At 53.7% G+C, this 15,385-nt stretch overlaps 1 protein-coding gene across 3 annotated transcripts; it reads right to left on the bottom strand.

Annotated features, from left to right (window-relative positions):
* Positions 1–1,268: 1,268 nt before the first annotated feature.
* Positions 1,269–15,385, bottom strand: CCR7 (C-C motif chemokine receptor 7). Of its 3 annotated transcripts, none has more exons than XM_039227940.1 (3): positions 15,325–15,385; positions 8,417–8,466; positions 1,269–5,516 (listed from the first exon to the last, which is right to left on the bottom strand). In XM_039227940.1, exons 1-3 carry the CDS (start codon positions 15,332–15,334, stop codon positions 4,437–4,439), a joined length of 1,140 nt encoding a protein of 379 aa, XP_039083871.1. In that variant the 5' UTR covers positions 15,335–15,385; the 3' UTR covers positions 1,269–4,436. The 3 variants fall into 3 exon arrangements, with proteins under 3 accessions (XP_039083871.1, XP_039083870.1, XP_039083872.1); XM_039227939.1 differs by lacking the exon at positions 15,325–15,385 and adding an exon at positions 15,097–15,318; XM_039227941.1 differs by lacking the exon at positions 15,325–15,385 and having other exon boundaries at positions 1,269–6,201; positions 8,417–8,467.

The following is a 15,385-nucleotide window of genomic DNA, read 5'->3' as shown; positions in this document are numbered from 1 at the left end:
TGGAGATCAGACGAGCTTTGTTGGTATAGAGCTGCTTTGGCTGAGCAAGGGGCTATGTAGCCTTTTCTACAGCAGACCCCTTGTCCGGGTCTCTTTCTAGGCAAGACAAATGGCTACATAGCCCTGACAAGACAAATGGCTGAGCTGGGGGTGGTGTGTGTGCACACGCGTGTGTGTGTGTGTAATGAGGCTCCTCCTCCCTACAGTGCCTCTCAAACATCTGCTCTCATAGACTGGAAGCTGGGAGGGCTGACACGCTTGCTCTTTTGATTTCAAGGAGAAGCACCCCCTCTTTTACTCCCTGGGGGCTCAGACTAGGGAAACTGGGCTGTTTCTAGCCTCCTCCTGACCAAGAAAGCCATGAGCCCACCTGTCTCAAGACTAATAGAGCCCCTTTCTCCTCACCTGTGATTGGGAGGCCCAGGGAAGCTGTGTGTGTGTGTGTGTGTGTGTGTGTGTGTGTGTGTGTGTGTGTGGTGGGACATCTTTCCAGCCACTGACAACACTTGCCAGGTCTGGCCCCTAGCTGAGTAGTGCCTAGAATACATTCCTACCCCACCTTCCCCCTGACTTCTGCCCCCCACTCAGAATTTCTCCCCTCTGCTTCTCATCTCGTTCGCCTCAACTCCCACCCCTGACCCCACAGACCTGTTTCTTCTTCCTCCAACTATTTACCTTCCATATAGACATGTAACTGAGAACCTGAGCTCCAGAGAGGATCGTTTCTTAAAAAGATCAGTTGCCTGAATTCCATTGGACGGGCTGCCATAGTTCTTTTCTTTGTACGTCATTCTCCCAGACTCAATGGCAAGGACAGGGATGATTTAAAGGGGAGAAGGGAGAGTCTCCTTATGGGCCTGGCCACAGGATGGGAGCGATGGAGCTACATGGTCTGGGATGAGGATGGCGTAAGCCAGAGTGGATGTGTAGGGCTGTGTGAGTGAGTGCCGGAGGTCTGGAAGAAGAGTTCTGGATGGAGCCTGGGAACCTGGGTTCAAGTTCTAACATGGCCAGGAGCTCCTGAGAGACCTCAGGGCTGTAATTCACCTCTCAGCGCCTCGGTTGGCTCACCTGTACACTTGGTGGGAAGGACAGACGGCCTAATCTTCAGCTTGTTCTCCAGCTCGATTTATAAGTTGTATGGGGATAAAAATGGGGCTAAGGAATTGAATCTGGTTTCCTTGTGGTTAGCAACTGTTTTTTTAGTTACCATGTATTAAACACTTCTGAATGATTATCAACAACACTCCCATAAGGATTTCTAAGCATTTTACATGTATAGATTTTATTTGCTCCTCATGACAATCCTAGGAGGTAGGTGCAATGATTTTTTCCCATCACATGGATTAGGAAACCGAGGCACAGAGAGACTAAAACCCGCAGCGCAGCTGAGATACGAGCCAGTCTGGCCACAGAGCCTGGGCCCCTCACCACCACATGCAGCATTCCAGGCACCACGCTAAACGTGTGCCAGATCCTTTCCACTTCGCAGTTGAGAAATTTGAGACTCAGAGCAGTTGAGCAACAGTTGAAGGTCACACAGCTGGGAAGCAATAGAGTTGAGGTTCACAGTCAGCCAGTCTCCAGAGCCTCTGCTCTCCCCCATCCGCCTCCACAATCTTGCCAGGTTCTCAGGCGCCTGAAGAAAGTTTATCCGGTATCTTTACATTGCAGTGTCTGGTTAAGTAGTCAGTTCCTTCCTCTGGGCCTCAATTTCCCCATCTAGAGAATGACTGGGGCTTGGAACAGCTTGTAGGCCCCTTGTAGCTCTGTGAATACATGATTCTAGAGGGGCGGTGCTTCTGGCTGGAAGGGCAGATTTGTGGCCTGGGGTTGCAGCCAGGGAGGCTGGGGGGCAAGTTGCTGGGGCTGGAAAGAAGGGGGAGGCTGCAGGAGACGGGGAGGAACTGTGGGGGTCATAAACCCAGGAAGATGGGGCAGTTATATGAGGCAGATGAGAGAGAAGTGAGAGAAGCTCTTGGGGAGGTGCTCCCCAGTGAGTCTATTCCACCTTCCTAGGTGTCCCCCCAAATTCAGGGTAGGCATGTGAGGGCGCTGGGCAGGAAACAGGGGTCAGGCCAGCAGTGAGCCAAGAGAGAGCAAGCAGTTTGGGGAATTAACACTGCCGGGATTTTGTTGTCTTTGTAAATACTTGGAGATGTCCAGTTATTTTAGAAAAACGTATTTGAAGCCGAGGTGGTGTGTTTGTGCGGTTGGCCTGGCTTCCTGGTCGTGACCATTCCTTTACATTTCTCCCTTCAGGATCTGAGGCTCAGTTTCCTGCCTGTACCCTCACTAGGATGTACACACTGGTGGGCTTCATGCTCCTCTTGGGGTCCCACAGACACTATGGGGTCCCTCCTCTCTCCCCACACTCGTGCACACGCGTCGGCAGCTGCACCTTTTAAAATTTAATGCTGCTGTGGTGTGCACTGCCCCAGGCTGACTGCGCCCGTGCTGGGTTCCTTTTTCCCAGGGCGTCGGGTCCTGGCGTGGAGGCCGGCTGACAAACCGTGCCCAGGGCATCCTGTGGAGGAGGGTAATGTAATGTGCTTGTGAAATTAGACAATGGGCTTCATTACCAGGCAGGCTCTTTTCTCTTTGGAAAATTGATGGAATCACCTTTGCATGTGTCATCCCCCCTCTCCCCATCAGGCCCCAAGCTATTGCTTTGCACGTCCCTTCAGACCCCTCCTCATATGTCACAGCATGAGCTAACTTCCTCTCGAGCTTTGAGGGATCAGGTCCTGGGGCAGGCATCAGGGCACTCAGGGACATGGATATATGTGGAGCATGGTGGCTGTTTCTAGATTCCCACCCCTCCATGGTTGGTAACCATACATTGGCTATTGCGGCAACAATGGTCAGTAGGGAGGGACATGGGTGAACTTGGCTTTCAAGCATCCAGCAAAGGGTGCAGCCTGTCATATGGGTCTCATCCCAACCCTCCTTAATCCAGCATGCTGTGGTCTCTGAGCCCAGGGGGGAGGCCCTCCCTCAAAACACCACTTTGGGGGAGCTTGAAAAGACTGACAAAGGGTCAGGGGCTCTGGTTCAGACCGAGCCTGGAAAGATGAGCAGACCGGTGTGTGAATGTTGCTAAAGGTCAGGGAGAGCTCCCCAGCCATTGAGGTTGCAGGCTTGGTCCTTTCCAGAGCTCGACAACTCTTTCCAGAGCTCGACGACTTGGTTCTTTCCAGAGCTCAGCTCAGACTGGTGTGTCTGGGTCACTGTTGATGGCACAGGCTTGGGTCCTTGCCCACGAGCTCTGGAAGGACATTTGCCAGATGGGCACCATGTGCTTCCCCTCCCCCTGCCTCTTTTAGCCTCTTGGGCTTGCGTCATTGGATGTGTTCGGGACATAGTTCGGCAGACCTCGTGGCTCTGAGCATCTCTGAGAAATGAAGACTAGGGAAAAGAGAGAAGTGGGAGTTTGCACAACAGGAACATACCCATTTGTCATTTATCAAAAAAATTCCCCCTTTCTTTTAAAGCTGTTGATTCCTCAAGGGAAAACTTGTATTCGTATATGAGTAAACCATGCTGGACAGGATGAGAGTGTTTTTGTCCCCACGACTAAGAACAAAAAGCAGCTCATTGGTCTTTGGCAGCCAGCACGGTCCCCACCCCCTGGCCCCTAACCTCTCTCCCTGTACTCTCCTCCATCCGAACAGAGCTGAGACCCGAGAAGGGCTGGCTCCACATCATCCTTGCCCCAGAGTCCTGGCTGGGAGCATGGCTTTGGCCAGGCAGAGGCAGCTGGCTTGACCTGCAGGAAACACCACACCCCTCCCTGAGGAGAGCCTGGGAGGGCAGCAGCCTGATGAGAGGTGGCAGGCGAGGGGCAAGTGCACTTTCGGGGAGGCCTAGAGGCTCCCATTTCTTGCTGGCTCGAATGACAGTAGAAAAAGAGATGGAGGCAGGAAGTCGGAGTTTGGCCCATTGGCATCCCCACTCGCTGCCATGCCAAGCCTCCCCACCATCTCTGGTCTTGGAGACAAAGCCTTGATTTCTGGAAGACGTGGCTCAGCCCTCGAATCTCAGGGAGAATGTCATTCTAGGTCGGAAGGAGTTTCCTTCAGAGGACCCGCCAGGCCCCTCCACCAGCCTACCTGTCACCAACTATCTGTTGACCCCGAGAGTGTGGACTTTATTCTGACGTCCACTGCGGGGTTTTGGTTTGGGAGACAACAGCGTTGGTTTGGGAGCATTGCAGGATTTGGTGTGGCTCACTTGGCCACAACTCTTTGCAACCTTGGTGGAGGTAGCTAGGGCCGGGATGAAGCCCGGGCTGTGGCACAGGCTTTCTCCATGAGATAAACTTAACAGCCAGGACTGCTTTTCCCTCTGCAGTTTTTGGAGCCTGAGTCATCTGCTCCCTGTCCCCAGCCCAGGGGCCCCGGGAGAGGTCCGTCTAGTCCTGGCGGAGGAGCCTCCTACGGGGAGAAGGTGGTGGTGGTCTCGGCCTCCACACTCATGGAGGAGCGCCGGGTGTGGCGGCAGGAAGACCACTGACGAAGCCGCTCCTGGCTCAGGCAGCCCAAGTCCTTGAAGAGCTTGAAGAGATCGCTTCTGAACTTGACGCCAATGAAGGCGTATAAGAAAGGGTTGACGCAGCAGCGGACGCAGGCCAGGCTGTACGTGATGTCGTAGGCGATGTCGAGCTGCTTGCTGAGCTCACAGCTGCCGCTGCCGGTGATATTGAAGTTGGCCACCGTCTGGGCCAGGACCACCCCATTGTAGGGCAGCTGGAAGACTATGAAGACCACAACCACAGCGATGATGACTTTGATGGCTTTGTTGCGCTCAAAGTTGCGTGCCTGGAGCAGGGTGCGGATGATGACAAGGTAGCAGAAGCTCATGGCCCCTAGGGGGATGAGGAAGCCCACCACCATCTGGGCCACCTGGACGGTGATCAGTGCTTCCACGTGCTCAGGATTGAGAGAGCACCGCAGCGCGTGATCGCTGCTACTCTTCTGGAGGCCGCTGTACAGCAGCTCTGGGGTGGACAGCACCATGGCCAGCATCCAGATGCCCACACAGGAGAGCTTGCTGATGAAAAGGACGCGGGCACGGTGTCGGTGGGCCGAGACGGCCTGGACGATGGCCACATAGCGGTCAATGCTGATACAAAGAAGCAGCAGCATGCCACTGAAGAAGCTTATCTTGTAGATGCCAAAGATGATCTTGCAAATGTGGATGCCGAAGGCCCAGGACTTGGCCGCGCTGTATGCCCAGAAAGGAAGGGTCAGGAGGAAGAGGATGTCCGCCATGGCCAAGTTGAGCAGGTAGGTATCGGTCATGGTTTTGAGCCTCTTGAAGTAGATGTAGGTCAGCACGACCAGCCCGTTGCCCAGCAGACCCATGAAACAAATGATGGAGTACATGACTGGCAGGAACCAAGCTTTAAAGTTCCGCACGTCTTTCTTGAAGCATATGGACTCATACAGCGTGTAGTCCACCGTGGTATTTTCTCCAATGTAATCATCTGTGACCTCATCTTGGCATAGGCACACCTGCAGGGAAGGGAATAGAGCAACACGATCCAGCTCAGCGAAGTGGTTTCCAGCTCAGCTCAGCTCAGCTCGCTGCCCTGGGATTGGCCCCAGGGCGGTGGTTTCAACGTGTGGTCCCCCACCATTGGCATCATCAGCATCACCCGCAAATTCTCAGATCCTACTCGAGACCTACGAACCAGCATCTCAGAGGGCGGGGCCCCATGAATCTGGGCCACTTTCCAGGTGGTTCTTTGGCTTGAAACCAGTGCTTCCCAAATTCTAACACACATATGAATTCCCTGGAGGTCTTGTCAAAATGCATGTCCTGATTTAATAGTCTGGAACCAGAGATTCTGCATTTCTAATAGGAAACCAGGGTCTGATCTTGCCATTTCTGACAGACTCATCATTACGTGTCCTGATGGGGGACAAGAAAGTGTCTGCGTTTTGGGGTCAGATGAGCCTTGGGCCAGATAAACACACTTTATCTCTAAGCCTCAGTTTTCTCAACTGTGGAACGGAGATGAGTACTATCTCCCTCACATGGGTGTCGTGAGGTGCCTAACAAATCCAGGAGAGTTGAGATGTGTGCCTTTCTTCTTGAGCCTCCTTCAGAATCTGCTAGAAAGAGTTTTCCAGGAAGCCTACAAAATACTTGAGCTTTTGAGGAAAAATCCACCTTGGGGTTAAGGTTGAGGAGGGCCTGAAGCAAGAAGAGAGAAAGGCAAATGCTCTGCTGAGAGGCCTTAAAACCCTGGTGTGGGGTGAGCTGCCGTGACTCTGGGTGGTGAGGGACTCGAAGAATTCTACGAATCCCTGGGGCCCAAGGCATGGTGCCTGGCATGCAGTAGGGGCTCAGACAGTGTTTGTCCAAGTACACTCAGCTATGGCGGGAGCTGTTGACTCTGCTGGGCCATAGCTTCCTCAGCTGTGACAAAGCCCTCCCTGTACCCCAGGAAGAGAGTGTGGCTCTGTCTCCCACTCTCCCTCTATGCTACCCTCTCCCCCTACGTTGCTGTCTCTTTTTTCCTTGCGATCTCTTCCAGCAGATCCCAATCAGCCAGGCTCAGCTGCTCAGGGCTTTTTTTAGCCTGTCTGCAGGGCAGGGTGAGGGTTCAGGCAGCCTGCTGTGATTTTATCAATGAAGGAGGGCTCACATCTGCCCGTGCCTCAGCTCGCAGTGATGGCTAAGCCTGTGCAGCTCGGCAGCGGGGCTGCAAGGCCACCTCAGGAAGCCCACGGTCCCTCCTCTGGGAACTGGGCTCTGAGCAGCTCAAAAGGATGGGGTTTTCATACAACTGGGGAGCTGGAGGGACTTTAGAGATGAGAAAAGGGAGGCCCTTGGAGAGCCTCGCTCAAGGTTACACAGCCAGAGTGTAACCCAGTCTCCTGACCTTCCTGCATCCTGTCTGTCTTTCTTACTTCCAAATTCTGAATTTATCACTGTCCTGCTTGGGGAGAAGAGCAAGGACATACTAATGTCGAGGAGCCTTTTCTTTAGGCATTGCTATCTTGAGAAATGTCGGTGGCGACCCCCTTTCCCTCATGTGGGCATGATGGCAGCTGATAGTTCTGGCAAAGGCTGGCTGCTCTCAGCCTCCCATGGTAAGGCCCAGGGTTTTAAGCCTGGGGTCCCTGGACATAAAGGGGTACCCCCAGCCTCTCTGAAGCATGCTCCCCGCCACCTTGTCCTGCCTTCTCTTTCTCCCCTTTATCACCTCCTGGCTCCCCGGCCACCAGGCTTGATGCCTCTGTAGCCCACAGTGCCACCATATCCTGCCCCATTTGAGCTACCGCCCTTCCCCCAAGTAAAGAGAAGAACGAGCCCCAGCTGTCCCTTGTCCCCTCCCCAACCTTCCAGGCTCCACTTGCAGCAAAACAGCCCTTCCCAAGTCCTGGAAATGGGAAGCAAGAGGGGAGTGAGTGGTGATGAGGAGGGGGGCCAGGCTGTGGGCTGCAGCCCAAGCTCCGGGGGGCCTCTGGGATGGGGTTTTGGGAACAGTGCCCAGGTTGGGGCCTGCCTCTGGCCGGAGCTCTTGGAAAGCTGCCCCTCTGGCCTCCAGACCTGGGGAAGAGCCAAATTCTGAAGGACTGCCTCTCCAGCTCTGGCTTCAGCCTCCCCCTCCCCCTCCAAGAGAGCTCCCACCCCTGACAAATGGAAGAGAGTAAACTGTATGAGTTACAGTTTCTTCTAGGCACTTCAAGGGGCCAGATTTCCTGTCTCTATTTCTGGGATCGTGAAGCAGAACATTGTAAACCGGGGTACTTCACTCCTGCAGAGTTTGGGCCCCCATAACGTATGTGCACCACCCCCGCCCCCAGTGTCCCAGGCCTCATCCTTTCTTCCCTCCCCATTAAGTGGGGCTCAAATGGGCCTCTTGATTTCACAGAAGGGACGGGGGCTTCTGGAGGAGGCTTTGGTTGCACACTGGGGGAGGGGGACAACTTTGGGATAACTGGATAGGAACCAGGCCACCAGACCAAGGTTTCTCTCAGCTCACGTATGAAGAAGTTTTACATGTATGGCTGTGCATACATGTGTACGGACTCCGATACCTCCCAGGCTTTGCTTTGTGTAGTTCCTTTCCATGACCTCAGATGGAGCCCACATTCTCGTATCCTGGATGGGGACAGTGGAAGTGGGGTGGGGGAGATGGTGGTGTCTGATTCCCTGCCCCCATGTTTTGATTTAAATGGAGTAAAGGACATTCAGAGATCATCGGTGGCTTTGTAGGGTCACTCAGCAGATGGACAGGGGCTGCCATCAGCTTAAGGAATGGCGAGTGGGTTTGTGTCTGGGTCTTTTTCCTTCCAGCAAGTGCCCACCTCCTCCACCAGGCCCCCGGGGATGGGAAGGGGTGGGCTTGGGGAGGGGGTGTGGAGGAGGGAACAGAGCTTTTCTTGGCCACAGATCTCACCTGGATACTGACAAGGAGAGCCACCACCAGCATGGTTTTCATTGGTTTCCCTGTAGGAGACAAGGTGAGAAAGTTATTGCATGGCAGGGCCAGGGATTTGTTACAAAAGAAAGCCTCTGGGAGGGGTGGGGGCACTGTTGGGAACTTTCATCACAAGCCCCAGGCACCCCGTTTGCTGGAACATCAGAACCAGATTGTGCCTTGAAGCACCTGGCTGGCTGCCCAGCCTTGCCGCCCTCCCCTCCTCTTTCTCTGCTCCGAGACCTCAGAAAGGAGTGGGATCAGTGGTCAGGCCCCGCTCCCCACCCCCTTCTTGGCTCTTCAGGGTGTCTTCTGGGGTTGGGAAGTCCACTCTGGTCCACACCACCCCTCAAGGCTGAATTTTGATTGACCTTGACTCCTGGGTCTGAGTGGTCCCTCCCAGTCCAGGTTATATGGGAAGCAAGGCCCTGAAGTGGTGGTGGTCAGGGTGTGTGTGTGTGTGTGTGTGTGTGTGTGTGTGTGTTCGTGTGTGTGTGTGTGTGTGTGTGTGTCCTGCACTGCTCTGGTGCCAGTAGCCACTGGGGAGCCTTTTTCCTGCATCCAGGTGAGTGGGCAGCCCCAAGTACAGCCCTGAGTGTCTTCTGGGCGAGGCCAGCTGAGGAAATAGGGTGACGTCACAGGGCTAGGTGGAGGAGTAAGGTTATTTCTTGGCAGCTCAAGGATAGGAAAGTGCTTTGGGGACCCATCTGCCTCCATAGCCTCTTGACATTCATCAAGGCCAGCTGGTGGTTTACGTTGCTTACTCCCTCAGCCTGCTTTCAGAGCAGGGATCTTTCCCCTTTTACCCAGAGCAGACCGCAAGTCAAGAAGGCACCCAGGAATTGTGTGTTGATGAATGAATGAATGAATGAATGAATGAATGCTCTGCTTCCTCTTCTTCCAAGGGAGAGAGTACCAGGATGGCCTGAGGGGACACTGTCCTGTGACAGCGTGGTATGATGGGAGACTATTCTCTGAGGTAACTACTGTTTTTCACTTGACTGAAGTGTGTGTATATGTTCTATCTTTAACTTCTGCCTAATCCGGGGCCCTTGTGAGATGTGGGAAAGGGGAACATGTTCAGCTGTGGGGAAGGGACCCTGCCTGGCCTGCCCAGAGTATGCCTGGGTACATTCTGGAAGCCAGGAGGCTCTCCTTGAGTCTGAGCAACAGGCTAGGACCCTAGGTGAGCACAGGCCTGGTGTGCTGTGGTCTGAAGATAGACACTTGGCTGCTCAGTCTGGCTTTGTAGAGGAGCTGAGGGGCTGGAGCAGGAACTTCTTTCCTCTGAGGGTTGAGCAGGGAGGACAGTTCACAGGGTACTTTCTGTACAAGTCACCTAACCTTCTGGGAGCACCCAGAGGGCAGGAATTGTGCTTTCCTACCTTCAACGGGACCCTCAGTCCCCAGCTAGGGCCTGGCCCACAGGACAATCAGTAACTGGGGTGCCACCAATAAATGCCCAGGCGGGACTTGCAGACCGGTCCCACCTCCAGTCCCAGTAGGGACTGGGAAATGCTTGGGGCTGTGCATCAAGCACCTCCTGGAAGCTGGGGGCCCTCTTTCAGCCCAGGAGGAATTCTGCTTCCAAGAGGGAGCAGATTACCAGGGATTCTGTGCCCTTGGCCAGAGCGCCACCTGCTGGAAGTTTCTCTGCATGACACCCGATTGACCGTGTGCTCCAGTGGAGAGCCTAACGCGGGGGATTCTGGGCTTGGGGGTTCCTGGGTGAAGGAGGAAGGGCATCAGGCCACATAAACAAGTAGGTATTTCTCCCACCTCAAGCAAGTTATACCGCACACTGCTGCTAGACACGTCTTTCTGAGGCTGACCTCTGATGCCCAACCCCACCAGCTGTCCTAAATCCTGAAGACCTCTCCATCCAGTCCTAAGGAGGAAGCCCCGGAAGCTTATTTCGGCAGTCAAGACCCTCACGGTCTATCTGCACCTGCCTTCCTGGCTGTCTTCTCTTTCTGAGGGCAGGCACCCACTATCCCGTTGTCTCCAGCTTGCGCCTGAGTATCTGCAGTCCTGGAGGGGAACAGATTGTCAGGCAACATCCTAGCGCCCCTCTCCCATCCCCCTTCCTGGGTGAATTACCCGGAGAGGCCCCACTCAAGCCTACGTCTTTTACGTTAACCATGCTCTTGTCAGGGTCCAATGCGCACCGTCCAGCCTCCACTGACTCATCTTGGCGTGAAGCGCTCGAGGTTTCTTTCAACGCATACAAATACTTCGTTACTCTAGAGAAAGCTCGCTTTGACTGTCAGTGAGAACTGAGAAACCTCAAAGTTTTGATAAGTCACAACGGGTGAGATACAAGGAGCAAGAACTGTTTCTATTTTACTCCATCAACCCCTTCTCCTCCTGGGCCCTGTCTCATTCCTTTGCTCACTGGTGGTGGGGAAGAGAAAGGTGTGTGTGTGTGTGTGTGTGTGTGTGTGTAGATGACTTCTCATTCCAGGTGTGTTGGAAATGGCGGATGAGCAAGGATTTGTAGAACCAAAATAGGCTGTTTTCAAGAAAGGCAATCGAATGGGAATTTAGGGGAACTCTGTGGCAGGGCAGGAGCCTGGTCAGTGGCCATGAGTCAGATCACTTCCGTCTGGTGCAAAGTCATAAAGCAACGGGCCCTGGGCACCAGCTTGGGTGAGGCCACTGACGTTGGGAATCTCAGGGGTTGAGAAGTGGGTGACTTACATGTTGGGTGTTTTCTGAGTTCTTGAGTTTCTAGTAATCATCATAATGAAAAGAAAATTCCCTAGAACTCTGACCTGAGCCCCCAGCAAGGGAAACTGCCTTCCTGACTGGGAGGAGGGGATTGATTGCTGGTCGGTTGCTCCCCCAAATTCCAAACTTCCATCTTCACATTTTTCAGCCCTCCAGGCTGTCCAGGAAATCATGGCTGTCCATCAGCTGGGCCTCAAAGCCACCCCAAACTTTCCTCTCTGGGATTCTTCACGTGCTGACATTTTTTTCTTTTTTAAACCCGGGGTGGGGGAGGCGGGGCGTGGTGGAGAGGAGGCAGGGGAGAAGGGGAGAGAAGAGGCAGGGAGGCAGTAAGGAAATTTGGAGAGAAGGTGGGAAGACTGGAGGGCCCCTATTCAGGCAGAAGGTAGGCCTGAACAACTGCTGGTTGAACCCTACAGTCAATCAGTTGTGGTGTCAACTGCTTTATCCAGTGATACCTTTCAGATCTCGCTGAGCTCTCAGTCCGCACCAAACCTTTCCCAGGTCTGATAATCTCATCCTCACAGAAGCCCGGGCATAGGTACTCCTGTTATCCCCATCTGGCACCGAGGAAACTGAAGCACAGAGTGACTAGTAACTTTCCCAGAGTCACACAGTCAGCTAGTAGGGGATCTGGGCTTTGAATCCTTCCGTCTCCAGAAACCACACTCTAACCCCTCTTTTGTTTTTCCCCTTAGTCTTTGTGTATCTCTCCCTTGTAACATCCTGTGAGCCATGTCTTGCAATGTTCATACTATATTCCCAAAAATAGAGGCCCAGAGAGGTTAAGCCCCTTGCCTGGGGTCACACAGCTGCTAAAAGATGGATCTGAGAGTTGAATGGAACTCTCATGACTGCATCCCATTACATTTCTGATGAGCCCTCTGTGTATAGAAACTTCCACGGAGCGTGATGGGAATGCTTACCTTCCCACATCCCACGGGTCATCCAACTGTGTTGCTTTTGTCCCCTAACATCTCAGAGCTGGCCCTACCTCTGCCCTGACATAAGGCTTTACCGCCACAGAGCTCCTTCTGAGACGCAACTCACATCCTTTAACTCAACTGAAAAATAAAAATCTTCACTGGCTCCCCATTGCTTTCAGAATAAAGCCCAAACCCCTTAGCAATGCCACACAAAGTCTTAAAGACTGGTCCTGCCTGTCCTTCTTGCTTCCCTTCCTCCCTTCCTCCGTGGCACGGCCACGTTCCTTACACCCCCCTCTACTTGCTTCTTCCTTGTTTCTGGTAGTTTGTGTCGGAGCTGACTGCTTGGGGGTCCGCAGGCAGAGCCCCCGGATGTTCTGCCCGGCTACACTGAACTTTCAAAAAATTGGATTTGGGGGCGTCTGGGTGGCTTAGTCGGTTGAGCGTCCGACTTTCGCTTAGATCATGATCTCGCGGTTCGTGGGTTCGAGCCCCGCGTCGGGCTCTGTGCTGACTGCCAGCTCAGAGCCTGGAGCCTATTTCAGAGTCTGTATCTCCCTCTCTCTCTGACCCTCCCCTGCTCACGCTGTCTCTCTCTCTCTCTCCTAGAAATAAATAAAAATATTTTTAAAAAATTGGATTTGGATGCCTTTCAGTGGGGCTTACACCCTCTGGTTCACTCTGCTCCCCTCCACTAACCACAGCTTATGCCCCTTCCCTCGTTTGCCTTCTTGGCCTCTGATGAAACTTGAGTTTGTTATCCCTGCCACATCCCGCATCCCTTGTTCCTCCTTCTCTGGTTTGGTAATGCTTACCTACCTTTCAGAACCCAACTGAAATGCCCCTCTGACCCACGCTCACTATGCTTTTCTTTGAGTTTCCCAAGTGCCTCACCCTTACCCCATCAGCTTCGTATCTCGCTTTGTCTCAGTGGCTTGTTGACACAATGCATCTCTCACCCCACGAGACTGGTCATGCCCGAATTCCGGCACCAGTGATGGCTGATGGAAAGAAGGTGCCCCACGAAGAAGAGAGATTTCTCCTACAGCTCTCACAGGCTGGACCATTCCCACCCCTCCCCCACCCCCGCCGGGCCCCCAGAAGGCCGGGACCTATTGCCCCTGAGTTCCATCAACATCCCTCTGCCATCATTCGAGGTCAAGCTATGAGAGAGAAGTCTCTGATGGGCTCATTTTTGCTTTTCTGCTTTGGAGAATTTTGAGGTCTTAAGTTTCCTCCCTCGAAGGTGGGGAGGATGCCTGGGGGCACGCGGGGTGGGGGCTGCTCATTCAAATCGTGAATCAAAGACCAGCTCAGTCCTGCTTCGGGGTTTTCATTTTGTGTAACAGAAACTCTGCCTCCTCACCCACCTCTTGTTCCCTGCTGGGCAGACGAAGAGAGAAAAACGGATCCTCCGTGGCCTACCCGTCTTACCAACCGCCCAGAGTCCGTTCTGAGCAAAGTTTCTCTCAGTGGCTTCCCTTCTTACCAGTATTTCAGGCTTGGCCGTTGGGGCTCTCTCTTGAGTTGAGTGAAGCAGACAAGAACATCCCTTTCTCCTAAACCGGAGGTTGCCCTCCTTCCCCGCATCAAAGCCTGTGAGACTAGCTCCCCAAACCTAGGTCTGGGGAGGGGGAGACCCTCAGCGGTGGACTAAAGAGCTGGTTCTTACAGGCCCAGAACCTAGTTGCGTACATCCTTCCTTGACTCTGTGCTCAGCCATTTCAAGCCTTGAAATTGTCTGAAGCTTAATTCGACCACGGTGGGAGAATTTACGCTATGGAAATTGGCAAGAGCTACCAATCAGGGCCCTTCCTCCTTCGGGGGAGCAGGTCTTTCAACACTTCCCAGCACACCACTGGGACACTGGTTGGTTTCCTTCCAGAGGTCATACAGAGAGTTAGAAGTCGCTGCTCAGCGGGTGATGCCTGCGTTCTGTGATTGTAGTGAGTGGCGTGGGGGTCTGGGGAGTGGAATTAGCTAGCAGGCAGCTGGCAGGACAGGAGGTTGGAAGAGATTTTTAAAAACTAAAATCAACTCAGAGTTCTTGATGCCATTCATTCATTCATTCATTCATTCATTCATTCCACAGATACTTTCTGCTTCCACCCCCAAAGCACCTGGGATAGAGAGGTAAAGATCAGACCCTACCTTCTCAGGAGTCCCAGATGGTCGGGTGGGTGGCTACTTTAACCCCTTTACAGCTGATCGCTCTGTCCGCCCAGGGTTCCGAGCAGGTGTGGGGGAGGTAGAGTAAAGGCAAGAGGCTGTGGTGTGGTGGGAGGAGTATTGAGGACAGCCCAGCACCCGTGAACCTTCACTTTTTAAAGCCAACCTCTTGCGGCTTTGAGGCCGCCGTGGTGCTTTGCTTGCTGGTGAGAATGAACCATCCAGGAACCTGGCCTTCGTAGCCTCAGCCGGGTCTGACTTCACGGCTGAGATTTACAAATGGGGTGTCTGGAGCGGGACGTACCCCTCAAAACCCTCGCAAGAGCTTCTTTCCCTCTAGTTAAGACTGACGTTAGGCCAGAGGACAGGCTTTTAAAAGGGAAGACTCATCTGCCAGCGCAGAAAAAGCAATGAAGTGAGGCAGAGGCTGTGCTGGAGGCCCGGGCTCTGACTCCAAACTGAACGCCCCATTGCTGTCCCATCTCCTGTCGCCCACCCAGCCTTTAACCTGCAAGAGGCGGCAGCCAAGCCAGAGGGCTTACATTTGCACCACCTATCCCACTGGCACAAATGTGCTCCTCCTCGCAACCCTGAGCGCGCAGAGCTTCTGATCCCTGGTTAGCAGGTGACAAAGGTGGAAATCAGAGAGCCGACGGGAAGTGGAGGAGTCCAGAGCCCTCTGGGGAGGCTTTGTCCCCGATGAAACAGGTCCCAGACAGCCTCCCCCATCACCCCAAGCTGAGACGAGAACAGGTGCCATCCAGATCACCACCAACCCTAGCCCTGCAGCCTTCTCTGTTCCCTACTGTTCTAGAAAGACACAGCCTCACTCACCGATGGTTACCCCTTTCCCCAGGTCTGAAAGATGCATCCGCCATGCCTGGGAGAACAGGGTGGCATTCTCTGGGAGCAGACACTGATTCCCACCAAACGCAGGACGTGATTTCTCAGGAGGCTTCTCCATGCCTTCCATCCCCCTCCTCCACCTCCATTCCACAAAGTCAGGCTGGATGTCAGAGTGACCCCAGTACTGCTTTTTCTCAGACAGAGAGGCTCACTCACCCAGGTCCATGACACTCTCTGGGCGGCTGAAACCACACAGGAAGGCTGTGCCGGGTCTTGA

This window comes from Hyaena hyaena, unplaced genomic scaffold (assembly GCF_003009895.1).
Source record: "Hyaena hyaena isolate Hyena2069 unplaced genomic scaffold, ASM300989v1 scaffold_29, whole genome shotgun sequence".
NCBI lineage: Eukaryota > Metazoa > Chordata > Mammalia > Carnivora > Hyaenidae > Hyaena > Hyaena hyaena.
The sequence above is the reverse complement of the archived record's forward strand: the minus strand, read 5'-3'. Positions and strand labels throughout refer to the sequence as shown.

Bases quoted from the DNA above. Each gene is read 5' to 3' on its own strand.
- CCR7 (XM_039227939.1), bottom strand. From the start codon at position 15,235: ATGGAAGGCATGGAGAAGCCTCCTGAGAAATCACGTCCTGCGTTTGGT. The intron at 8,467-15,096 runs GTGAGTGAGGCT...TGTCTCCTACAG, and splicing joins GGGGAAAGGGGTAACCATCG to GGAAACCAATGAAAACCATG. The intron at 5,517-8,416 runs GTGAGATCTGTG...CCTTCCCTGCAG, and splicing joins CTCTCCTTGTCAGTATCCAG to GTGTGCCTATGCCAAGATGA.